The sequence below is a fragment of the Clavelina lepadiformis genome, chromosome 8 (assembly GCF_947623445.1).
Source record: "Clavelina lepadiformis chromosome 8, kaClaLepa1.1, whole genome shotgun sequence".
In the NCBI taxonomy this organism is placed as follows: domain Eukaryota; kingdom Metazoa; phylum Chordata; class Ascidiacea; order Aplousobranchia; family Clavelinidae; genus Clavelina; species Clavelina lepadiformis.
Genome location: NC_135247.1, coordinates 15,617,561 through 15,642,295, shown reverse-complemented (window position 1 = coordinate 15,642,295; position 24,735 = coordinate 15,617,561). Strand labels below are relative to the sequence as shown.

General features: G+C 36.1%; 4 protein-coding genes across 7 annotated transcripts; 2 read left to right on the top strand and 2 right to left on the bottom strand.

The window, feature by feature from the left end:
• Positions 1-653: 653 nt before the first annotated feature.
• On the bottom strand, positions 654-6,032 carry LOC143469831 (transmembrane protein 236-like). Its single transcript, XM_076967671.1, has 9 exons — positions 5,832-6,032; positions 5,489-5,738; positions 5,256-5,392; positions 4,912-4,986; positions 4,307-4,412; positions 3,827-3,988; positions 2,130-2,616; positions 1,796-1,905; positions 654-1,703 (listed from the first exon to the last, which is right to left on the bottom strand). Exons 2-9 carry the CDS (start codon positions 5,731-5,733, stop codon positions 1,451-1,453), a joined length of 1,575 nt encoding a protein of 524 aa, XP_076823786.1. The 5' UTR covers positions 5,734-5,738; positions 5,832-6,032; the 3' UTR covers positions 654-1,450.
• Positions 6,033-11,306: 5,274 nt separating this feature from the next.
• Positions 11,307-18,482, top strand: LOC143469876 (torsin-1A-interacting protein 1-like). Its single transcript, XM_076967745.1, has 9 exons — positions 11,307-11,986; positions 14,842-14,896; positions 15,049-15,120; positions 15,280-15,402; positions 16,423-16,524; positions 16,698-17,118; positions 17,359-17,512; positions 17,643-17,849; positions 17,957-18,482. The coding sequence occupies exons 1-9, from the start codon at positions 11,972-11,974 to the stop codon at positions 18,161-18,163; spliced, it is 1,356 nt and encodes a 451-aa protein (XP_076823860.1). The 5' UTR covers positions 11,307-11,971; the 3' UTR covers positions 18,164-18,482.
• Positions 11,996-14,808, top strand: LOC143469879 (electron transfer flavoprotein beta subunit lysine methyltransferase-like). Of its 4 annotated transcripts, none has more exons than XM_076967750.1 (3): positions 11,996-12,815; positions 13,654-13,781; positions 14,114-14,808. In XM_076967750.1, the coding sequence occupies exons 2-3, from the start codon at positions 13,752-13,754 to the stop codon at positions 14,618-14,620; spliced, it is 537 nt and encodes a 178-aa protein (XP_076823865.1). In that variant the 5' UTR covers positions 11,996-12,815; positions 13,654-13,751; the 3' UTR covers positions 14,621-14,808. The 4 variants fall into 4 exon arrangements, with proteins under 4 accessions (XP_076823865.1, XP_076823864.1, XP_076823863.1 ...); XM_076967749.1 differs by having other exon boundaries at positions 13,538-13,781; XM_076967748.1 differs by having other exon boundaries at positions 11,996-12,830; positions 13,538-13,781.
• A 1,987-nt stretch (positions 18,483-20,469) lies between the features above and the next one.
• On the bottom strand, positions 20,470-24,422 carry LOC143469878 (L-proline trans-4-hydroxylase-like). Its single transcript, XM_076967747.1, has 9 exons — positions 24,307-24,422; positions 24,113-24,209; positions 23,726-23,915; positions 22,218-22,309; positions 21,827-21,917; positions 21,598-21,684; positions 21,367-21,449; positions 21,114-21,225; positions 20,470-20,833 (listed from the first exon to the last, which is right to left on the bottom strand). The coding sequence occupies exons 1-9, from the start codon at positions 24,323-24,325 to the stop codon at positions 20,684-20,686; spliced, it is 921 nt and encodes a 306-aa protein (XP_076823862.1). The 5' UTR covers positions 24,326-24,422; the 3' UTR covers positions 20,470-20,683.
• Between the last annotated feature and the right edge of the window lie 313 nt (positions 24,423-24,735).

Below are 24,735 nucleotides of genomic sequence, written 5' to 3'. Positions count from 1 at the left end.
TCCTTTAAATAACCTGAACAAACGTCAGCTTGGCAAATCTACACAGCACCTTACTTTGGAACATGGCAACCTTGAAAAGTTTTTGACATCGCACACCTGTTCCACAAAACTGTCTGTAACTCTACGATATCAGATATAGCCATTTTGTATCTTTTACATGAAAACATAACTAGTAGGCTACAAATAGTCCATACATAATTTATTTAAGCAGGTATAGTATACTTCGGTATTTTGCAACACTTTAAATCTTCTTAGTCACATTTTTTGACATTGTTGCCATTTGTGTATTGTTCTTAGATACAAACTCCACATGAGAAGCAGGTGCCCTTTGAAGTATGAAAATTATAGACTATTATATTCCGCACTCATAAGTTCTCTAACGTATTACAACGCGTTATCGCGGGCTTGTGTTGGTCGTATCTTGATTTTAGTTAATCAATAATTGACAACAGAAGACGAAGAAAGATATACACCATCAGTATGTACGAGACACGAAACTTCCTTTCTCCCAATAAAGAAGCAGACTCTCAAGCTACAGTATGTAGAAAATGTTGAATTTTTTTGTAAAGTAATACGACAAAACCATTTTGTTTCTAAACTTCCATTTACCACCGTATATGTTCTCAGTATCTACATAACTTTTCCCAGGGTTGTAGGGTAGAATATAGATGATCTCTTGTAAGTCAAAACACAATCGTATGAGCTTTCAACAAAAATAAATATCACGCATGGCGATGATGTTCTAGAATTTAGATAATGATTAATCAAATCTATTTTGATCGAAAAAATTGTTTGCCTATCGGCATCACGGTCTGAGTGAAAATATAGGCGTGCTTCACACCGCGGGATATCATATTTTACAATTTGATATCATGATATGCAACAAACATCGCATTAATATTGATGTGGAATAATTGTATAGGAATTATAGTCATGAATAAAACATTCTAAAAAGAAGTTCCCATAATGATTCCAGGTGATGATACCGCGTAAAGCCGAGAATAGTTGGATATTGGTCACAATTCTCATGAGATGATATAGTTGCAAACATGATATTGTATACAATAATATAACATTACCGTCATATTCATATGTTCTACATTCTACACACAATGCTAGTAAAATCTAAGGGAAATCTAAAGGATCTAAGGCGTTTAACGTCATGGGAACATGTCATAAAAACCATTGTTTACCTATATATCGAACAATTTTTGCTAATTCCAAAGGAGAGTGCATACAAACCTTTAAACAAGTAATCTTTTTCACGCCCGGCCTGTTACAGATTTTACATATACCAAGTATTACGAGCATTTTCCATACCCAAAGTAAATTTCATGGCCTTCCTAATGAACAAACACTACACATTTGAATTTGTGAGTTCTGTTAGTGGTTACAGGGTAAAATTTGCCTAAATACAATCATTTCAGACAAGTGTTCTCTTCAAGGATCTTCACAATTGTTCATCAAAAGAACTTTGACTATCCTCCTCATCCAAGGAAGATTTCCCGAGCGCCTCCCGGGAAATTTGGGAAGCGATGGTAGGAGTAAACTTATTTCGAACGCTCACTCTGTGCGGACCAACCCGGTATTCAGCTGCGGACGGAGGAGCGGCGATATGCTCCGGCGGATCTGGAAAATCTTCCGGTGGGTCCGGAAAAGAATGGTCGTCGTCATCGTGATATGATCCTTGTTGCATTGGCATGCTAACACACAGAAGATAAAATGAGCAATTAGTTACAGACGTGGGTATGCCAGTTGTTCCCACTATATAGCTTAAAGCTTGATGGGTGCTAACTTAGGAGGCAGGCTTGGCGCAAGGCGACGAGATGATGATCTGTCAAACGTCGGCTGGTTTTTGTTTTCACGTGATGACGAAGCGTAGTCATGCGTGTATTGTTCATCGTACTAAATAAATAGAAAGTATTACTCCACTAAAACTGTGCAGTTTCCGAGACAAAATGCGACAATAAACATTTAAACAATGCTTCACCGGTCAAGTCGATATATGAATTTGTAGTGTATTTTATACGTCGATTGAAATTACTGATATTGTTTTGTCTCCTTCACATGATTTCTCTTACGACGCAAGACACAAACATCATCACTACGAATATCTTCTCTCTACTTACTTGTTCTTCGTTTGGAGATTTGTAAACATTATGCTTGAGAATGGATTCACGCGGCGCGCGTCTACTTTGTCTTACTGCCCCGTAGTGGAACGCACCCTGCTGGTCGTGAACAGGTGTTTCGTCTTCGTGTGCGTCGGTGTGTTCGTCCTGGTCGTAGTCGTAACGGTTTTGATTGTAATCGTCGTCTTCATAGTTCTGGGAGTAGGTTTGCTGGTTGGGGTCGTATTGGAATTTATTGCTGGCTACTGGCTCATGATAACTACCATTTGCTACCACGTCATCAATCGTGTTCACCAGAACGGGCCTGCTTGTTGTGACCGGGAAAAGGAATTTTCTTGCAACGTTAAAATAAAGAAAAGAAAATATGACAAAGATATTTTTTAGAAAAAAGAGGGCGTTGTTGTAATAAGCGTTTCCAAACTTGCAATATACCGCGAGCCTCAGTCCGTAAAATGGCAAGTCGAGAAAAACAATCGTTGTAACTTGTCTGCAACAGTAAAAGAACAAAATCTGATGACAGCAAAATCAAAACCTGTGAAGACTCTCGCCACATTATTGAAACAAGAGTCTTCGAGCATATGCATAAACATGCTCAATGTTTAAAGCCTTGTTTAATTATGATCCAAACAGAATATAGTTTCAAGCTCGTGTGAACACTAATAGGCCTATACCAATAATTAGATCTTACAAATGTAAACCGAATTCAAATCTGCTAATGTAAGCTATCAATGTTATTAACAATGATTGACGAGTGAGAAATCCTACTAAACTGGTCACTTAGTAAATGATGGGAGTCGCTTTGTTTTCGGCTTATATACCAAACTAAACAAATTCTCGTATAACTTATTCCATAAGGCGGTGGTTCTCGACCTTTCATGGTTCGTGGCCCTCTTACAGTGATCCTCAAAATCCGTGGCCCCCTGCTCATCAATAAAAAATGTAGATCGTTTATTGCAAAACACTTTTTATTTCACTATTGCGTATGCAGTAGCCTTTGCTCCGCTAATTTTGCATAGAAAGTACAAGCACAAAAACCTGACAAACTTGTGTCCCGCCTTGCCTCGTTTTCCCCTACTACTACACTATAGCCAGGGTTACCATTCCGTACTTATTTCTAAGATTTGTGCTTATTTTGAAGGTCTGCGTCTTAGAAAATATTTTTGTCCTTATTTCTAAGAAACGTGCTTATTGTCACTTGCATCTTTATTTTTGTCTTATTTTTAGGGTAGAGGTTCCTATTTTGAACATTTCGACACCTCCAGCATACTACTTTTAGGTACAGTACATTGATTGCCTTCTCCTGTTGTGCACTGCTTAAGGTAGTATTTTTCTTTCGTTTCCTAGTCGACCTTATTATTGAGTCCAGACCGACGGCAACCCTGGCTATAGCTCAGTAGTGCGGTTGTAGTATCATAGTAGTATCTGTAGTATCTGTTCGTAGCGTGCGGCTGAGAAACCTTGCTGTAAGGTTTTGCGTTCAAACAAACAACTGAAAATGTGAACAGTTTTCTTTTGTTTAGTTTTTGCAAAATAAATCCTTCTGCCAGAATCTACATGCATGATTCGTATTCTTAAAAACTGGGCAAAATTTGCTTTAGGTAATATTAGGAGTCGAGCTCGATTCGGGATATACGACATGCATATAGACTTCTTATGCTAATTAACAGAAATCAAAAAGGCTTAAAAATCTATCTCACCTATAAAAGAACTTTTCCTTAAAAATCAAAGGCACCATACCAAAGAATGATATAGCGTATATAGCGTAACTCCAGCTCAGTATTCCTTCAGTGCTGTTTATCAAGACCAGCACGAGCCGAATGTCATACGCGTTCAGAAGAATCTCAGCCATGTTGACGGGTCTGCAAAGATACGCATTTAAATGAAAAGAGAATTAGATTTTGTTTCCCTGTAGCTATGCTTTAGTTTCTGCTTTGGTAAACAACATTTTATTTGTAATGAGAGTTTAATAGCTACTCATTGTTGAGCCAACTCGTTTCTATATAATATATATAGTCAGATTCGTAGAAGAAAATTTCTATTACAACATATTTCTTTTTGGGAATTAAAAAGCTTATTGGAAAAATTGGTTATTTGAAAATCTTAGAATTTGTCTTCATCAACATTGTACCTTGCAAAGTAACAAAAACAGCTCCATAAACATCCTATATCAGACTTACCTCGGATCATTAAAGATGACATCTTGCTGTGCTCTATGATTTGATGACGAAGAAATCGACTGTTGTCTTGTGTAACCAGGATTGGAATGAAAATCCAAATTGTATTCTGCAGACGATTTCGATTATTAAACGCATTGTTCCACGCTAGTAAACGTCTTATGTTGGGACAGGATATACGAACATTCTCACATGATACATTTTGGCTACATACATACAGTCGCTAGATATTATCTTTTGCAAAACATGATAGACGTTTATGGCATCATATGACTCTTTGTCATGCACGACAAGGTACAAGACATATAAACATACAAAAGTATGGTGGCCGCCGACACATAACACACAAGCTTTTTGTTAATTTTGCAACTTTATTGAAAAATTTTATTAATTTGCCTTTTCTATTACTTATTTTTATACTCATTTTGTTATCTTTTTAAAAACGTTTTAGATTTACCAACTTCTTAATTTTACATTATTTTTCATAAACTAAAAATATAAAACAAAAAAACAATTATTAAACGTTGTCAAAAAGTTGCAAAATTAACAAAACCTTGTGTGTCACGTGTTGGGCATCATACAGAAGAAAAGGAGTTACTTGTGTTTACCTGCAGTGGATGTTTCGTCCTCGTTTTCATCTGCTTTTTCACTTAATTTGTAATGCTTCAGTTTTTCTGTCCAATCTAAAACCGCAACAAAGAGTTACGTATAACATTGGTAGAAGATTTATCAAGTTAGACCTTAAGTAACACTCGCAGATATAACGAATATAACTTGTTTGCAATATTTCATACTTACTAATTTTCAGTGCTTTATCCGTTTACTGGTATGTACGACTTATTTGCAATTTTGTCCTACTATCGTTACTCTGGTAAACTATAACTCTTACAGTAAATTTGAATAGATGGGCTAAATAACATTAAACTATTAAAACTCTCGTGGGGTTACTTGCCGACAACAGCCAGCATTATAATCATCAGTTCTGCGCAAACATCCTGAAATGCGTCTGACTCGGTGGCTGCTCCAACCATGATCATTATTGTGCAGGGTAAAGCGCCGACCAAAACGTACAGAAACTTGGAAGGGCACCTGTGAGTTTACAGAGTTATTCTTTCTATTTTAAACTTTCCTTTATTAGTTTTTCATTTTTTTTAAGAATTAACGTATCGTATTGTTTTGACTTACCACTCCCCATTGTGAAATGATGCTGTTCGCATCCACTGAAAGTACAGCTTGACCGGTATCCAGCATAACAATGTTATAACTGCCACATAACCAATCGAGACGGACACAATCAACCAGTAAGATCCAGTCCCCGATTGCTGGGTTGCAACTGCTAACTTTTCAGCTGTAACTAGTAAAGCTGTCGCAAAGGCTCCCCACTGTAATAACTCTAATGCAATCAACTTCTTGCTTTTCGAAGAAACCATTTTGCCTGAATATTAGATTGGTAAAATTTCAGCTGATGTCATGATAGAATCCCGATCCATAAAAAGGATTAACTTCAGCAGGCGTACCACAATTTCACCTTTTTCAATTATTATCCAAACATGACGACCTATTTACCGATATCGTCATTAAAGCATGGCAAAGTAAAGGTTCCGGCAAGCGATTGGTACGATCCGCAAACGTGCACAAAATTGCATTGCCTGTGACGTTACCTTTAGCAAACACGCAAAATACACAATATGAGATACCTCTCATATTTTCTATGCCCTTTTTTAATGTGGGTAGCCTAAAAAAAGCAATTAAAGTTTAAATGTTGCCTGCCTTTACTTCTGATGATAAAATGAAGACTTCGCGAAGCTAACGCGCTGTGGTCCTTTTACTAATTATCATGTTACAACAAATACAAAAGTCGAAGTTGTTTTACACTGTCCTTTGCTTACCAAGAAAATCCAGCACGTGAAAATATGCTTACGTTAATGGCGGTTTACTGCGATGAAAAACAAGCAAGCAAGCGTTTAAAAAAAGAAGCGTTTCTGGTACTTAAGTTTTTCGCCTATCTGTTTGTTAAACGTTTATCAAGTTACAAAGCATTAAGCAAGTTTCATATCACGGTTTGTATATTGTCTAGCAGCACTTAGTTGAATAGCAGTAAGCCATAGACTACACGAGCGCTGTTCCTTAAAAGGCCAGCCTTCTTTTTAAAACCCCAGTAGCTTACAAATAATTAATGCATTTATACTTTCATAGTAACATATATCATTAAGAAAAAGGCTATATTCCAAAATCAATTGTAAGAAAGATCGTAAATGGCATGCAGATTCAGTGCTGCAGTGTTCGTGTTTTTGTGAAGAATACCAGCATCTTAGTGATCGGCTATAGCCTATCGTCAATAGTGAAAACTAAACCCAGTGAGCTGTGACTAATCATCTACTTCACCGCTGCTAAAGTAATAATGTGAAAAATTTTTATAGCCCTTGTTACCCGATTAGAAGTTTTAATATCAGAAACGCCCAATAGGATTTTGTGCGCCAAAGAAACCTGCTGTAACAAGGGGAACCACCTGAAAAAGTCAAACACGTCACGGTGGAATGAGTTTGTGATAAGAATGTCTTGGTGAAAACCAGACGGCAGAGTTTGGCACATACGAACTCAATACTGGTTTTCATGAGCTTCAGTGCTGAACTTAAAGTGCGTTATTTTGCACTTAGTCACTTGGACAGAACTTCTTTGCACTCAATATTAAATCAAAGATTGAATAAGTCAAACTGTATAATTGCGCAAGCAACTGCGCACTTCTTCCATTGTGTCTGAGCATTTTTGCGCACCACATTTGTCATTTTTGGGTGTTTAGCACACCCAAGATCTTGCTTAAAAGGGCCATTACTCTGCAGTTCGGGGTAAAGGTTACTTATTTCTTGCAGTAAAATAAGTAAAGGGTCTAGAAACATTGTGCTCTGATTTTAAAAATAAGGGATTGAATCATTTTTTCCACATTATGCAGGCTGTTTAAATGTGAACTATGCCAAACAATGAAGTTACCATTGTTACCGGTACCTTACTCACGATTCACTTTGATACAAATAGTCTTATAAAAGCCTTAGCATACTTACACGGCCTTTCCTATCAGTCTCCCCATAGTGTTGTGTTGCAAGTGGTGGAAAGTGTTTCATTTAAATTAGATAGAATGATGACTATACCTAGATCTTACAGTTTTTATGGTGAATACAACCTTGCTCAATAGATGATTAGTTAGCCTATGGCCGCAGGTAATATTTTTTTATTGCATGGATTTTTCAGATTGATTTATTTTTAGAAATTTTGTTGTGATTCATAATCACGATGACCTGAATTATAAATACTTTATAAGTAGCAAAAATGTGACATACTTTTGGCAATTAATTGTTTGTAGTAAACTTGAAAGCTTTTTACCATTTCCTGTTCAATACACTTACTGATAACTTGCATTAACGTTGAGAAAAGTTACAATTTTCTGGATCATTAAATAACTTATTTCAGTCTTCAGCTCCACAAAATGTTAGGGTTTGGAAAGTTAAAATCAGTCATATTTTCACGTCTTGTGGCCCCAAATATATAGCTAACTAGCAAGACTTTTGACGCATGAAGTATTTTGACTTTAAAATAATGAGCATAAAAAGTGGATTCTATTAGTTTTATGTTTAACAGTGGGTTGATGGAAAGTTAGAATACATATTAAGGAGGTATCAAAGACCTAAAACTAAGATCACTATGCTTTTGTTGTACTCCTACATAAAGCTTTAATAAACCTGTTTAGACCAATCAGAAGGCAGCATGGTTGGTGTTGTTTTCTAACCTGGAAATTACTCTAGCAGTTGGGGTGCTTCAATGTCCCAAGTCGGGTGCCAAATTTGGCTAAAATTAGCATAAAAGTAGCTAAAAGTGGGTTTTTAGGCCAAAAATATTAGTGTTTATTTTGCATCACTGTTAAAAAAAGTGTGAATCATGGTTTTTTGATGCCATTTTATGGAATAGTAGTCCAAAGCATACTAAACTGATATGCAAATGAGCCTGGTTTTGGTTGTGTTATGACACATTGCTACTACACTTAACTTTAGTACATAAAATTTGGCATAGTGTGTAGTATATCATTTGAAGTTTAAAGCCGGTCACTTTATTCTCGTATCATACAAAAGCAACTTTTGCATTAAGTTTAAAAAAACACACCGTTTTGTTTGGACTCGGAACTTCTCCTTACAGCACTTGTGCTAGATAAAGTGCTACACTTGGACAGCCATAAAAATGGACATTCTTTATCATTTTGAAGAAAGGTTGCATTTTCCAGGTCAATTGAATAACCAATAACATCATAATAATTGCGCTGTTATTACTGGTACAACACATCATGACCTTTGTGCAATGTTGGCAAAACATTTTTGCAAAAACTTCGTACACAAAATTGAGTTTCATGAATTTAATAAAAATAATTTTGAGAATTTAATAATATTTTTCTAGAATAGAAAGAATTTAATTTTTTATACAAATAATAAAATATTAACTACAAAACAGGCATCTTAAATAGTAGTCATTAAAATTGTTTTTTACAGTGCATGAAATAATTTGTTGTCATGTCTAACTGCTGTATACCAGGGTGTACATATAATTCAAAATCAAAAAACAAAAGGTCCTGCTTTGCAATTCGCCGACCCGATTTCGCTAGAACAGACAAAGAAAGACGTCATCGGGAAGTGTTAACAAGACTCATCCTTTCATTGCGAGACAGCAGCAAAGATGATAACATTAAATGGTTGCTTCACAAAGAAAAGTATGATTTTACATGTATGCCACTGCGAGTATATTCATTTTCACTTCTACCTTGTCTTGTGGTTTTTGACGTGATGTTATAGTATAAAACTAAGATAATATAATGATTTGTTACTGGTCAACAGCGCATTCATATGTGAAAACCATTTTAATCCTGATGATATAATGGTCTATTCGAATCGCAAGGCATTAAAATGTGGAAGACTTCCAGCATACAATTTGCCTCACACATGTCCCAGTTTTGCAAAGGTAAAAGTGTATACTTATGTCTACACAAATCTGGCTTATTGACCTGTTTGCAGCTTGTTTAAATTAATATAGTTTAAATTAAGTACCATAGTGCAGGGTTTCCCAGACTTTTTTGAACCACATACCACCATTTGTGAATCTGTTTTCATTTAGACCCCAATCTAATGTCTGACAAATTTTTCCACCCAACCAGTACAAAAGGATAATACGAAACGAAAAGTTAATGTTACTGAATCATGTTTTATTGTGACATCACTAATGGGATAAGTTCTATGCACTATGGCAATTATTATGCTGCCATGTGCATGCCTTCTACGAATGCCTGTTTTTGTACTTTGCAGAGAGCAAGAATGAGACAAAATAGCAAAATTGACAGCATGCAAACATCTTCCAGGGTTGATTCAGTATCACAAACGAAATCCACGAAACGCATAAACGAAAAAAGAAGCAGATTTGGAAATAAAAACAATAGGCTAAATACCTGCAATATGTCGTCGAATAAAACGTCTGTCTTAAAGGATGTACCTCTAAAAAGAAAAACAAAACAAACTGAAAGTTGAAAAAGAGTGACCATAAAAGAAAAACTTGCTATTGACGCTTGTGTTAGTTAACTTTGCTGTTATGATGTATTTTTTTTATGTTTCTAAGGCTTACAATATTGAGCACCACATTTTTTGTATTGTTTATTTTTTGCCATTAACTGTGCGAAGCGAAAGTTAGGATGTTAACTGTTGTAGTTATAGCATAATAAAACACATGCTCACAAACAATTTACGAGCAGGAAAAAGGAGCAAAGCCCAAGGGCTTAAAACATGCAAGATGGCAATAGAATTGTGCTATAAGATGGTAGCATGGCCACCAAACCCACAAACTTGTTTATAATTTTAACGAATTTAAAACCAAATTAACACAAAAAAAACGAAACAACTAGTAGATTGCAAAAAGTTATTACAGTAGCATCTGCTAATCAGTAATCACATATCACCTAGATAGAAAGAATCGCTTACTGTAATACCAAAATTAATACCTTCCTCGATTACAATTTCGAAGTTTGAACTTGTTAACCTGAACCAAAGACCACAAACAAGAACATCTGTCTGGTGTGCTATTACTAGGAACAGTAACAGCAGCAGCGTGTTTCTGTTGAAACGCTGAGTCTCGAACCTTACTCGCTTAGTTTTCGCGTCTGCTATTCTGCGACCACACAATCTTGTCAGCTATGCATCTTTAATAGCAGCTTGCTTGGCTCAGTGAACTGAATTACGGATTTTGCCTCTGCCTGAGAATCAATCATATAATGTATGGTGCGCCTTTACCGTGCAGTTGCGTCATTCGTACATTCTGCACCACAAAGATTAGTAGCCCAGTAAAAAGGTTAGAGTCCTTGATTTCGGGCAAGTCATCAAATAAAGCTAAGATTAAAAAAAAACTTGAGAAAAGTTAAAACAACGCGAAAACCACGATTATAATGTCGAACTCAAAACTTCAGAGATAGGATATATAAAAAATTGCGGAATTTGAACGTATCACCCTTGAGCACCGCAAATTTTAAATTAGAATAACTTTGTGTCGCGGAAATGTCGGCTAGCGCCACGTGCAGTGGAGCGTGAAATTAATTACGAAGTTAATTTTCCAAAAGTTGTAAAGATGACCCAACTTATGGTGTAAATGTAACACATTTTTCTCAAGCAGTGATATGGTTTTGCTTGAGAAGGCAAAATGTTTTGATTTCATCGATTAAATTATACTTAACAATGGCAACATTTTAATTCTTTAGCAAGTTGCACATGGTTTAAGCATTGCATCATGGAATGTTTATACAAATAACTAGCACAGGGCTTTCTCTACACAATTAAACGAAAATTTCAGGAAAATATTGACTGTCTTTGATTTCAAAGAACATTTAACCTGCAGTACAGTACTCAGTTGCAGTACACTTGTTTTTATGACGTCACTATACAACCTACGTTGGGTGACGTCATATCTAAAACCTCAGTAAGGCCATCTGGGTTGTCATACTTTTGTGCAACGGGTAGCATAATTCGGGTCCACTGCAGAAGTGCACAACCAAATGACGTCACAATTTGAGTAGACGGGGTCTAGTAGCATAGAAATGCATCCTGTGGTTGTGCACCAGACCCGCATTTTGTAATCCAGGTGTGCACAATATGTCGATCACGATCGACCTGTTTATCGCAAAGGTACATCGAGTCTTTTAAGTTTTAACAATTGGGTATTTCTACAACCTTTCTCTGTTTGTAAACATAAAAAGATATAAAGAAACAATTGAAGGAGTTCTTTTGGGTGGCCAAGGTTTAGGCTAGCCTGCTAGGCCTATCTGTCCGTAGACGTCAGGACGTATAGTAATGGGAGGTCGGTCAGCGTGTGATAACTCTGATGCAATTATTAAAGGCCTCCATTAGGCAGTTAGAGGTTAGATGGAAATGTAATTAATCATACTTAAGTATCGAAGCTATTACATGTATGATATGCCAGGCTGGAAAGCATGGTACTTTTTGACGAGATCTCAGGGCTGCAGGACGGATAAAATCACTGTGCACCATTTTGCAGTCTGCAATAAACACTAGCCCAAACACTTAGCCTGTGGACCTTCATGTTCAGCAACATTCGGGTGCACCAAATAAAGTCTTGAAAAATCTCAAGGGTCTCATGCTTTCAACTATGGTATGTAGGCCTATGTGAGTATTTACCAAGCTTGCGTAGTTTTGTGGTTATGTAGCATACATGCTGTATAGTGTCAGTTGTTTGTGAGTGCAAATCAAGGTCAGGTTCAGTACTAGTTAATACTTATTGTTAAAAATGTAAATATATTTCCATATTGCATTTACCTACTACTGAAGAGCTCAATTAACTCACATTCATTTCATTTAGTAGTTTGCCTAATTTGTCACAGTTTTGCTAGTCAGAAGAAATGTGGATTCTAGTATATAAGTGCTCTACCAGGTGACGTCACAATTTAAGTAGCTGGGGTCTGGTATACAAAGGCATCCTGTGGCTGTGCACTTGTATACTAGACCCCATCTTTACACATAGTCCATGACAAAATTTTCCTAATTAAATAACCAAAATGCTTCTTGGGGATGAAAGAAAGATGCCGAAGTAACCAAACTGTTAAATTACACATAGTAAAATTAAACAAACAAGCCAACATTAGATTGTGTACATTTCGGGTCTAGTATAGAAGTGCACAGCCACAGAATACCTTTGTATACTAGACCCCAGCTAGTCAAATTGTTATGTCATCTGGTTGTGCACTTGTATGCTAGACCCTAAATATGAGCATAAGTAGTGTATGATAAGGTAGTAGTAGTACTTGTAGTGCATAAGTAATAGTGTACAAGTAAACTCAATTGGTAAATGTATTTTAATTGTTTGAACAGGCGTGATTACAATTTATACTGTAAGTGCATAAAAAATGCATGTAGCGGCCGTTGAATGAAATCCTTGTTGTTGATATTTGATGGTATCACATTGGCAATTAAGGAGAAAAAATGTACGGTTTTAGCATGTACGTTTGTCTTGTCGCTTTTCTTTTCATTCCAATTTCAGATTTTATATTTAGCACAATAATGAAAGTTTAGATTAGTGAATCTATATGTAAACTTTAGGCTGGCAAGCATGCACCTTCTGTATAGTCAGATGAGTCTAGCAACAAATGTCCAAATTAAGATAGTGACTTTGTTGCACTAAATTTGGTTTAGAAGACTAGATGCCTTCGTTGCCAGCAAACCATCTTTCAGTGTTTCCTACTACTCTAAGTATGCCGTATGCATAAAATCATTTCAGTATCATAAATATGCATATCAGTGTGTTACTACCTGTTTGTATAATTCGGCACTTTTTCATAATCCCCTATCTGAGCTACTACAGGTTTGCATTTAGCAAAGCCACAGCTACATTTAGCTAGGTTTCAATGTATATAAAATATCAACTGTGGTTGATTCATTTCTAAAATATGAAACAGAAAATAGTAATCTAAATATGTTGCAAAGAAACATTTAAGAAAAAAAGGAAGTGCATTTGTACTTTTTTATAAGTGACTAATAAACATTCACCAGCCGTGGGTTGGTCCCTTGTGTAACTAGCATTTCGCTGTATAATATATTGTTTGATGATGCCCAGCTAACAGTGCTTAGGTTTCTAAAACATTATTTAACACTGTAACAGTGTAATGAAAAGTAGTTTTAAGCAAGTACAGATTCATCATTTACTTAGGAGATGTTTCTCTAATCAAAAAGATGAAAAAAAATTTATCAGCCAAATTAAGCAGCACACTGTCGTATCTCGGCACCATCTTGTCCCAGAGATACAGCTTTATCTTATTACTCCAGAATGTCCTCACTGGCATTTACCAGAGAAATATTGCGCTTTTAAGGACCCTTTTTGGGCATTTTTCTGGCCAGGTGGGCAAGCTGTAACACGGTGGGTTATGGATAACCCCGACTTCATCAAAAATAAGGTACGATATTTATCAAATAAGTTAATTTCGACTTGTGACCAAATGCATTCAATCTATTTAACGGTTCTTGTCAAGTAACGGTACATCAGAATTTGCTTAAATAAAATAGTAGTAATTTGTCATTAACCTAAAGTAATACCAAAAAATGTAACCAAGCAATTAACTGGGTTAATAAAAAATGAATGTTGCTATGCAAAGCAAACACGTTAAATATATATATAGAAGTTAACTGCCCTAGCGCTTCTGGTGATCACTGAAGTTGATCTGTGATCATTACAGGCAATTTCTGATTTTGCATGTTAAAGTGATTAGTGGTTTATTGCATCGTGCAGAGAGTGCTGGATATTGGAAGTGGTTGCGGAGCTACAGCAATAGCATGCTACATGCAAGGAGCTCGTTGCGTCCTTGCCAATGATATTGATTCTGCTGCAGCTGAAGCCTTAAAGTTAAATTTTTCTCTGAACTATCCTGACGCTGCAATCAACAGCAGTGATGTCTTACGTAGTGGCTTTAATGTTTCTACAACTGATTTTCTGTGTGATTCAATGAAAAATGACTCCAGTAATAGCTCCATCCTTTCCCAGTGTACGTGGGATTTTATTATTCTCGGAGATATGTTTTATGATGAGCACATGACAAAGGCGTTAAAAGGTTTTCTGCACCGGGCAAAGTCTCCAGCAACCAGGATAATTTTAGGTGACCCGAACAGAGGCTTTTTAAACTCATTTAACAATCTTAGAATTTTACACAAATATGAGTTACCGAAGCAATGTATCCTTGAAAACTACGGGCATACCACAGCCTTAGTTATGGAAGTTTGTGAAACCGAAACAGTTTAATAATAATCAAATTCCCAAGTTGCTTAAGATTTAAATTAACCAGTTTGTGATGATTTTGTTTTGTCATAAATTGTGTACATCACTGTCATAAATTTGCTGCTGCTGTTGTTTTCCAATAAAATAAAGCCTTGCATTGCTTTTTGAGTGTAATAATATTTGTTTTGTTTGTTTCCTTTTTGGTATACAGAGTTATGCCTGTTTAGAACTGTTTTGTATTTAAGAATACTATCATGCCACCAAACAAAGGAAAGGGGAAGAAAAAAAAAACGCCCTCAGGTTCAAAAGTTTATCTTTTTTATAGATTTGTTTCCACTCAGCATTTAAAAAAATATAATATATTTGAAAGCTTAAAGGCAATCGCTTTCTTTATAAGTGTTGGACATTGATCAAAGTTGTTTTAGTGAAATAAAATTTTGATGATATTTCAGCTCCTAAACCTGACTCTAGTGATCACAATGGTGAAACTGATGATAGCGAAACGAAAACATCACATGACGATGGTACTAAATACAGCTTACAATTGAATAAATAGAGTAGTGTGTTCTAGAGTATTATTGTATCACAAATAGGATTGATTGCACAAGTCAGTTCCTATGTTTACAGTATTTATGTGATATGTAGATATGAATATCTTGCTTTGACTGTTTGTTGTTCAACAGCTGCCAGTGAAAAAGAGGTAGATCTCAAAGCAGATGGGAATAATTCCCGGGATGATAATAACATTTCTGTTGATGGTACTTTAGATGAAAACATTGGTAACCCAACAAATCTCAAGAGATGTGGTACAGTATACACATTTTATACAGTTTCATCATTATACAAGATGCTTTGTTTGCAGTAATTAGGTATTTCTGCTTTAACCAAGTAGTAACCAACCTAAGTGACCACACAGTTTCAATCAGTTTTATGGTTTAAAACAAAAAGTTATAATAATTCATATTGTGATATATTCTGATACCAGTTTTTTTCCCAGTAAAGTAAGTATATATTATAAACTTTTATTGTAATTTATTTTATTTTTTTATTAATCTTTTCCACCTTTCAGTCCTTTATGACACAGCATTCCTAATTTGGCTCCAAGTATTTTGTCTTCTGTATTGCTTGCCGATATCAAGGATTCTTCATTATGAATTGGCGCAGCTAGCTGTTTTGATAAATTGTATCTTTTACAATACATAATAAAAATTGATAACGTGCTCATGTGGCCACGTTAAACCAATTTCCCAGCACGATCATCCTCTCTTTAAAAAGTCATGGACTTCAGTGTTATTATTTGTTCAATGTCAATTCCTCTTTGTTGTAATACAACGTCTGTGGCTTGTTCTTGCAAGTAAGCTTAAGCAGACATTTTTGCTGACAACACGTCTGGGACTAAGACGATATAAATGTTGAAAGTTGAACAGTCATCAAGAACTTTCTATTCCTTAATTATCAAGCTCATACATGGCTGCAATTGAATTCCAAAAAACCCGCTCTATTTTGTGTTTATCAGATGTAGTCCTAGAAGCATGCCATTTTACTAAAATTGTATTCTGATCATGACATAAAACTGCATTCGGTGAAAATGTTCTGGTTCGCGAGTTCTAAAGCTTGAGAGAATTCGGAGCCAACTCTTACTTTCCATTGTATTGTATGGCAAAACAATTATGTAATTTCAAATCAACTGTATGAAAACAAATTTAGCGTTTTAGGATTTTCTCATTCTTACATTACTGATGTTTTACATTAATTAATATTCTTATTTCTAGACCTGGTTTATTAACTTATTTAACTTGCTGAATCAAACCTTGGTGTTATTGCAGATCCATCTATTAAACAAAATGAATTGTGCAATGAAAAGGAAACAGACAGTCAAGGAGGCAGTGAAGCTAAAATAGAGCGTCGACGAGGGATACATGAAAGTGGTAATATTCGTAACTTAACTCCAGATAAAAAATGATTTGGAAGATTCTTTTTTGTAAATCCTTTTTGCTCTCATTCTGACCTGCAGTGCGTTTCAGATTATGCTGAAAATAGCTAGTACATATTTTTTAGGTTTGCGTTGTAGATATTTATCACTTCTTGGGTTTCTCTTCAGGCAATGCAAATCCTAAGCCGGATATTGTCACATGGAAAAGAACAGGTTTAGCTGAGTCAGATGATGAAAGTCCAAATAACTCTTCATCAGATGTGTCTGTGACTCGTGGTCCAACTACTGATACTCCTAAGTTAGAGCCAGGGCAACCAACATCGCCAGAAACGAAAAAAACATTTGATCACAAATCGCCGATATGGTCACAAATTCCAAAGACCAAACAAAATAGTTTTAAGCTGCCAAACTTTTCTGCAGCATGCGTAGTGCCACTGGCAGTGGTTTTTGCTGCTGCCATATGCTTTTACGCCCTGAACTCTGACCATTCCGCTGAAGCTTCATCTAGGTCGGAAATGTATCGCAAGGAAATGGAATTTGTAAAAACTAGTTTCCCCTCTCAGCAGACAAGGTTGTGGCAGACTATTTCGTGAGTTCCATTACTTTCATGTTTTTTTATTTTTTTATTAGAAACCAGATGAATCACTCGTGCTTACAATGTACGTTATTTGAGCTTAAAACCCTTGCAACCATGATAAAACGCAAGGTTATTTTTTATGAAAGACATCCATTTTACTGATGCAAAGTGTTGCATACAAATTTTATCAGAAGTTTGTTTAATTTAGTTACTTGGACTTAACTTTCAATTTGGTTTTACTTTGTCATTTAGGGTTGCATTTTCAGACCATTTAAACACCACACAGCCCAAGCAACCTGCCATTTTGTTGTTGGCGTCGGCTGAAAATGCGAATCCAACCGCTGAGTGTCTGGCTCAAAAAATTTCAAATGCTTTTTCAAAACAATGCACTTTCCAAGATGCAAAAGTAATTAAGACGTATTTGATAATGTTATGGAGCATTGTATTTTCTTGTTTAACATCTTTTACCGGTTTGTTTACATGTGCTATGGTCAATTTTAATGTAATTTAGATTAATGTTGTTGTTTATGCAACAGCTGTCAGGTTTTGAACTAAACTCTAATTCTGAACGAGCAAAGTATGATTTGGATGAGAAAATATCAGGTTATTTCGAGAAGGGCGCATGTTCTGTTGTGATATCAAGACTAGAAAAAATTCCTGCCTTTGCAACAACGACATTTTATCAATTTTGCGAGAACGATAACGCTCCTTATAAAAACGTATCAATCATATTTACAGTGCAGGTAATAGCCGTCTATTGATTAACAAACACCTACATTTAGTTGCCAATCCTTTTCACAATAGAACCACGTAAGCTGTTACATAAATTGCATACTTACATCTTGGTTAGGTGGAAGCGACTTTTCTGGAAAGGAATCCTGACGGTTTGTCGAATCTTCCGCACCGATTGTGGGATGAAGTCGTCATTGATTTTCTTTCGCGCTCACTCCACTCTCGTGATCCGGATCGGATGACGGAGGACATGATTAGCGGGTTGATGTCACGAATCACGCCATCTGTGGTTTGGGTTAATGAAGAAGTAAATCTTCGTTGTTGATGACGACCCACAACGATCCCTTTAGCTTCAAAATTATTTTTTTGTCGTTGCGTTAAATTTCAGTCTTCGATCCAATTTTGTATATTTTGTAATTTCTCTTTTCTTATTGTCCCACGAACAGCATTTTTACGTTTACAACCGTGTGACAATTCATAGTTAAGCTGTATTTGCACTTCTTTAAAGGTAATTTCAATGTACAGACGTGGTGCAATTAGCGGTAGTTTCATGTCAAGTATCACTGTCAATGACCAATGGTCAAATTCTGCCAACTAGAATTAAAAGTGCATTTTTCCGTCATAAATTCACGTGTTAAATTCTATTGACTGCTGTGAGAAGAAATTGAAGAAGAATCGTTATTTTAGAACCAACTCGTGCAGCTTTATTGCGGAAAAATGTCAAACATTTGATGCACACTAAGACCAAATCGAAATTTTATGATTGTAGTGAGGACAGGACCATGCAGAAATCATTTAATACACAAACCACCACATCTTAGAAGGTATTTAAGTTTGGTAGAAGTTGTTCCTGTGTATTACAACAAGTGTCTGCAGTAAAATTACTTAAACCCACAACTGGGCATTCGTTTTTCAAACAGAGCTCTTTTCAGCAAAGTGAAAAATTACTAGGCCTACATATATTTGGTGCAGTTTTTTAAAATTATTGGCATTTTTTGTTATAACGTAAAATGTGCTGTTATTACTCATTATCGGGACTTTTTTTTACGAAATTTGAATTGACTGTAGCCATGATCCACACCGATTCGTAAATCAAAATGCTACCAAGTTCCAGTAGGCTATATGTTAAGATAACACATTAGCGTAATAAATTAAGACTAGTGTATAACTTTGTAGGAAAAAAAACGTTACCAAGTTAGTACAACAGCTAATAAATTTTGCTTTTTAACCACAGAGTTGTTTTTATGCCAGGCTAAGAAGAACTTTACTCAAACTGTACTGTGAGGCAAACATATAATAATACAGTGCCAATAACGTAATCTTCCTCATAAATATAACTGGAAAGTATGAGAAAACCACCACGTTAGCAACACAACTGCATTTTGATCATATTTTGAAAATCTTGCAAAACTAATTAAATTGTGACCTTAAAACGTTTTGCTATTATCACACTTTTTCAATATCTCGTAATTATATGTACAGTGAGACCTCGTTAATCCGGACCCCGATGAACCGGAATCCCCGCTATCCGACACAAAACTGCCGGGAACGGATTTCTTCCTATGCATTTTACCCCTTTAATCCGGAAACCCCGCTGTCCGACTCCGACACAAAAGTTTTGGAACAAATGTGCTAAATCAATAGCAATAAAATCCGATAAACCGGATTATCAACAGTTAAGCGAAAATGATTCACGATTGTCCTAATACAGTATGTAGTTAGTTGACGAAACAATAGCCGATTATCTACGCATAATAACGTTGCGGTCTGCGTTGTTCATCAACGTTGTTCGTTGTTCATAATAACGTTGCGTTGTTCATCAACAGTAACAAACAACGCTTCCGCGGTCGCAAAAAAATACGTACAGTATATCGGTTGAGAGCGGCAGTCTATTGAAGACATACTGCTGCAACTTAATCGTGCTATCAGCTTTTGATATCGCATTGCGCAAAGATTTGAAACAGGTCAAAGAAAGTTCAAGACTGCTGGTCCCGCCGGAATGCTTCGCCATGCAAGAGCGGTTGTCAAACCGATTTGCGGCCGCATGTTCGTCACTTCTGGCTTAGAGCATTCGTCTTTAATACGGTGGTTCTGGGGTTCGACACTGGGTCGGATCATACAAAAAATATAATTTTATTTTAGTTGCTGTCCAGCCAGAAACTCGGTACTTAGAATTGGAGTAAGGTGCATACTGCATTTTTAACACGGTACTGCATTTGCAAGATTGATTGATTTTTTACTTTCCGATAATCCGGCTACCCCGCTAAACCGACATTTTTTGACGAAACGAAGTGGTCCGGATTAACGAGGTCTCACTGTATAAGGTTTCAACAGAAAACGTATTTTGCAAAGTATTAATACCGTTTATGGGAGTTGGCATATGGCTATGATTTTATTTGGGAGAAATTGCAGTATATGTATTGGATTTTTAACATATTTGCAGAGCAGGAAACTAAAATTTCATTTTTGTATTGATCGCTTTTTTCTGAAAATCGTTTTCAAACTCATGTGTAAGCTATAAGAAAACACGCTAGTGTGATACAGATTATATTGCACATTGCGTTTATTGATGATTATAAAGCTGTAGCGCCAAAGTTCAATTGTTCTGCAGATTTCGACTTTATTGTCACCTAATTTTTAATTTTTTTAATTTTTGCTGAAGCGACAAAGTAGTAGGAAGAACACTGTAATACTGCATTACAACTTCGTGATTATGTTTGCACCAACAATTTAATATTTAACTGAAAAAATCAACATAATTAGTATCAAGTACAAAGATAATATTTAGCTAAATCTTGGGAATATCTTATGGACGAAGATTAAGCTGATATGTTATCGAATTCTTTTAGGCATTATTTACAGGAGCTTCTTCGCTTGAATCTACATTTTCGTTAACTTTAGAAGCAATAATCGTTTTGTCAATGCTCGGGTCCATGAACCATTTACCAGTGAGGTCATCAAATTCGTTGCATTTTATCAAGTCTTCGTCTTCCACCTGAAAAGCAGCAACTGTGGTAGCTTATAATGTAAAATTTTAGGCTACAGCTAAACCGCATCTTCCGGATGAGTGCGTAATGTGACTTGTCTTTCAATATTCTGTTTACTACAAATGGCAGCCAACTAATGCCACACGCAAACGATGCTAAGCTCAATTTAGGTATCACTGTGTCAGACGCGAGGTTTTAAACTGGGTTTTATTGCCGATGTGTTCGGTTACGATATTAATATAAAAAGTAACTAGTGTAAATGTGGGTATAACTTAGTCCTTAAAATACCTTATGAAGCTTAGTAGCCCGAGCATGATGGTGATCAGCGTATGGATCATTGTCCATTTTGTTGTAGCAAGGTATGATTACCCAACGTTTTCTGTCTGAATGGTTTTGAGCACTGAGTATACAAACACAAAATACGTAAGAAATAAGAAAGCTTGAATTGCCCAAAGTTATGTTGCAGCAAACAGCTGAATCAAACATGAGAACATTATCGAAAAATGTTTCCTGTGTTTTGTGCTATAAGTCTACGCCATACCTGGAGTGAAGTACATTGCAATGGAAAAAAATGCCATCACCAGGATCAAGTTCAACATAAATTTCTTCCAAGATCTTTTTTGCCTTTAAAAAAATTCATATGGATAATATAAACCGCTAACAATAATCACACTCAAGTTAACCTGTATGTAAAAGTTTTTAATCCAGGGCTGCAAATCGTCATAAAAATATAAAACAGAAAATTCTTGAGATCTTGAAAAATCATCCTCACCTCAGCTAATCTCTCCGGTTCCGCACCATTTTGCCCTCCCATTCGAACATGGTCAATTCTGCCCAGCTTATGCGAACCCCGAAGAACCTGAAAACGATAAAAGAGTATCATGTAGTCTATATTGTATAATATGTTTACCATAATTACCAAGGAATCGTGTCTGTAACAGTAGAACAAACAAACATCAAACATAGAACGTGTATTTGCTTTACCTATAGAAATTGATTACCTTGAGGCAACCATTGCCCTTGTCACTTCGATGTATTGCCACCATAACAGATAACAGGTCAGGAAAGAGAAGCGCATTCTTGTACCAATATCTGTGTTTATCGTATGACTCAATTATTGATCAAAAAGAAACATTTGTGCTGTTATTTACTGAATAATCCGAATCGGGAAAATAATCCGGGAAAAAAGACTCTCAGATTCTAACAAAGAGTTTATGACAGCAAGTCACCCAAATCAGTATAAATGATGTCTATTTTATTCATATATCATTGATCAATGACAATTAATCAGTTTTCATCAACAGATTTAAAAAAATTCGTTTGACAGATTTGGTTAATTATCCGGTTTTAAGTTTCCCAAAGTGTTAAGTCGAATAGGCAGCTTACGTTTACCCGTAATCTTGATGCCATTGAAATGCTCCTCCAGTGTGAGGTTCCTTCATGTTCACTTTGGTGTGGTAATGATAAACCTCTCCTCCTAAAAGCTAAGTGAAAAATAACATGCTAAAATTGAATTTTACAATGAAATTAACACAATTCACGCTCCATTCAATGCATCAGCACAAAGTGCGGATCATATTCAGCTCAGTGACCACTAAAAGCCCTGCGCGGCCCATTTTTTGTGTCTGCATTCGCCCCACCCTGCCAGGACATCAGTTCTCACCCGAGCTCGCCCTGCGCTAGTTCATTTGCGGGTGCCCGTGAGTAATCACCTCTACCTATCTTGATCCCCTGCAACTGCCCTAGCCCATTTCCAGGTACCCTAATTTACCGTTTATGCGTCAGTTTGAGTGTACGATAGAGTATAACCCATAAATATAAACTATACTTATGGCACCCACCCTAACTTATTTTGCATCAAGATATGCGCTTATAACCATCGAAAAAATAATTACCACTGAAGTCAATATATAACAGGTTTTTAAGTGCCATTTATTAAGTAGAAATATATATTCATTTCAATAAAATGAAAGGATCGCAAACGAAGGAAACCATCTTTGTCCACTTTCGTTGTTGAATGCTGTTATTCCTTTGTGATCAAGCTGCAAGTCTGCCGCAAAGCAAGCCGGAAGCATGTACGAGTATAAATATTCAGATTACAGCAATACGTAGTATCTATGCTTCCTAATGTTTTAGGAAACAGTACCAGAGTAACAAAGGAGCGTGACAATTTCTTATTATACAGTATACTTTGAAAATGGCAGTAGGCTATATACAGTAGTATCGACTGAAACGTCTGAATAATAACAACATTTTCTGCTATCTTTTCTCTTGTGTTTTTGGTGTGCATGAGTAGTTACTCTCAACACTTTGCTATACCGAGTGTGACAGTGTTTGACTTTGTCCCTCATTAAATGTTTTGATTTTGTTATTGTAAAATGTAAAGCAATTGAAAAGAAGCTTATGTCAGACCGCGTGCACTGGCGGCTATTGTTACAATATGAGCGAGGACGATTGAAGATGATAACTTGTTTTGCTTCTGTTACGATGGTATGAGTTCCCATTCCTCAAACGGCGTGACTATGCTGTTAGTTGCTTAAATTCTGTCTATACATATTACTAAATGATAAAGTTCCCATTTTATTTATTATCAGACACAAAGGCTTACACCTTTGGGCAAAACTTACTGCATGTTACATTGCGCAGTCGTAACAAGCGAGAGAAAGAAAAGGAAAGATTGCAAACATTAGATCAGTATATATAGCAGTCACACAAGCTCAAGGTTGCGTAATTTATCTTTACGTCATTAACGAGAGTTTAAGTTTGGTCAGCGATTGTATCACAAGATCCCAAAATAAAATTTCAGCATTTACAAAACGACCCATGACTCGTGACGTAACCGTCACGACCTAAACGTAATTATGGCCTTAAAAATGGTTTTGTTGGATTAGCGTACTCACCTTTTCAGTCGTGTCAACTAATCTTCTACATCTTCCCAACCTTCCTGTATAATCATTTCCTGGATGATTCCATACCACCATCTTGGAATTCATCTTTTCTCCATCGGGCAAATTAAAGGCGTGCTTGATAATGTTACCCAGTTGTAGTCCTTTGTACAATTTGTCGATTTCTTCCTTTGTAAACAATCCCCTAAATTTTGAATTGTCCCGTTATGCAAACTATAACTACTCAGATAGCTAACAAATTCACATGAAAACGGTTTGCTGATTCAAACAAATTATTGATGTTGTACACAATGTACAGGTTTTAATTTTCAGGTTGTGCAATGCAAGCTACATTAGTTAGCAGTTTTAAGAAACAATGCGTTTCGTAATTATTTTACTAACCGAACTAAAATAAATCCATCTCTGTCAAACTCATTTTTCATTTCAGGCGTGACCTCAAACCTTTCCCCAGGAGTGTACTTGTATTCTTTAATCTTTCCTACATAGAACATCAGTAATATTCAGTACGCTAGTCAATTGCAATAATGAGCTGTAAAAACTTTTTAATATAAGGGCGTGTAAAGTAAGCTGCTTACCCAATTCGCGACGAGACATAATGAAACTTTGTCTTAGCTATACCGCAATTGCCGATCTATTGCTAATAATACGGTAACAGCAACGAAGCAAAAAGTCAACCAGCGTTGAACACATCAGCGGACGTGAACATATATTATAATTAAACCAACATTATCGGTTTTTATTGACTTTTGGAACAGGTGCAAACATTGACGGTGACGACCCATATGCTTCGAGCAAACAAACTTTCTGAAGCACTTAAATTCTTTTAAATCAACACTTTTCGCCGGTGTTGAATAAACTTGAAAATAACCGAGTTAAATGGGACAGTTCATTGTGATAGAATTAACGTAGGCCTACCAAAAATGTGAGTGATAGCCTACTGGATGTGGTGGGGCTACAGACAAGAAAGAAAGCAAAATAATAATAGTTATGATTTAATTTCATCA

What these genes read in the sequence shown, in the direction of transcription:
- LOC143469831 (XM_076967671.1), bottom strand. Translation starts at nt 5,733, where the DNA reads ATGGTTTCTTCGAAAAGCAAGAAGTTGATTGCATTAGAGTTATTACAG. An exon ending in TCATTTCACAATGGGGAGTG is followed by an intron (nt 5,393 to 5,488) that starts GTAAGTCAAAAC and finishes GTAAACTCACAG; the next exon opens with GTGCCCTTCCAAGTTTCTGT. An exon ending in TATAATGCTGGCTGTTGTCG is followed by an intron (nt 4,987 to 5,255) that starts GCAAGTAACCCC and finishes TTGCGGTTTTAG; the next exon opens with ATTGGACAGAAAAACTGAAG.
- LOC143469876 (XM_076967745.1), top strand. An exon ending in GAAAACATCACATGACGATG is followed by an intron (nt 15,121 to 15,279) that starts GTACTAAATACA and finishes GTTGTTCAACAG; the next exon opens with CTGCCAGTGAAAAAGAGGTA. An exon ending in CAATCATATTTACAGTGCAG is followed by an intron (nt 17,850 to 17,956) that starts GTAATAGCCGTC and finishes CATCTTGGTTAG; the next exon opens with GTGGAAGCGACTTTTCTGGA.
- LOC143469879 (XM_076967748.1), top strand. An exon ending in CCGACTTCATCAAAAATAAG is followed by an intron (nt 13,782 to 14,113) that starts GTACGATATTTA and finishes TGCATCGTGCAG; the next exon opens with AGAGTGCTGGATATTGGAAG.
- LOC143469878 (XM_076967747.1), bottom strand. An exon ending in AGGGCAATGGTTGCCTCAAG is followed by an intron (nt 21,685 to 21,826) that starts GTAATCAATTTC and finishes TATCGTTTTCAG; the next exon opens with GTTCTTCGGGGTTCGCATAA. An exon ending in AACCGGAGAGATTAGCTGAG is followed by an intron (nt 21,450 to 21,597) that starts GTGAGGATGATT and finishes ATTTTTTTAAAG; the next exon opens with GCAAAAAAGATCTTGGAAGA.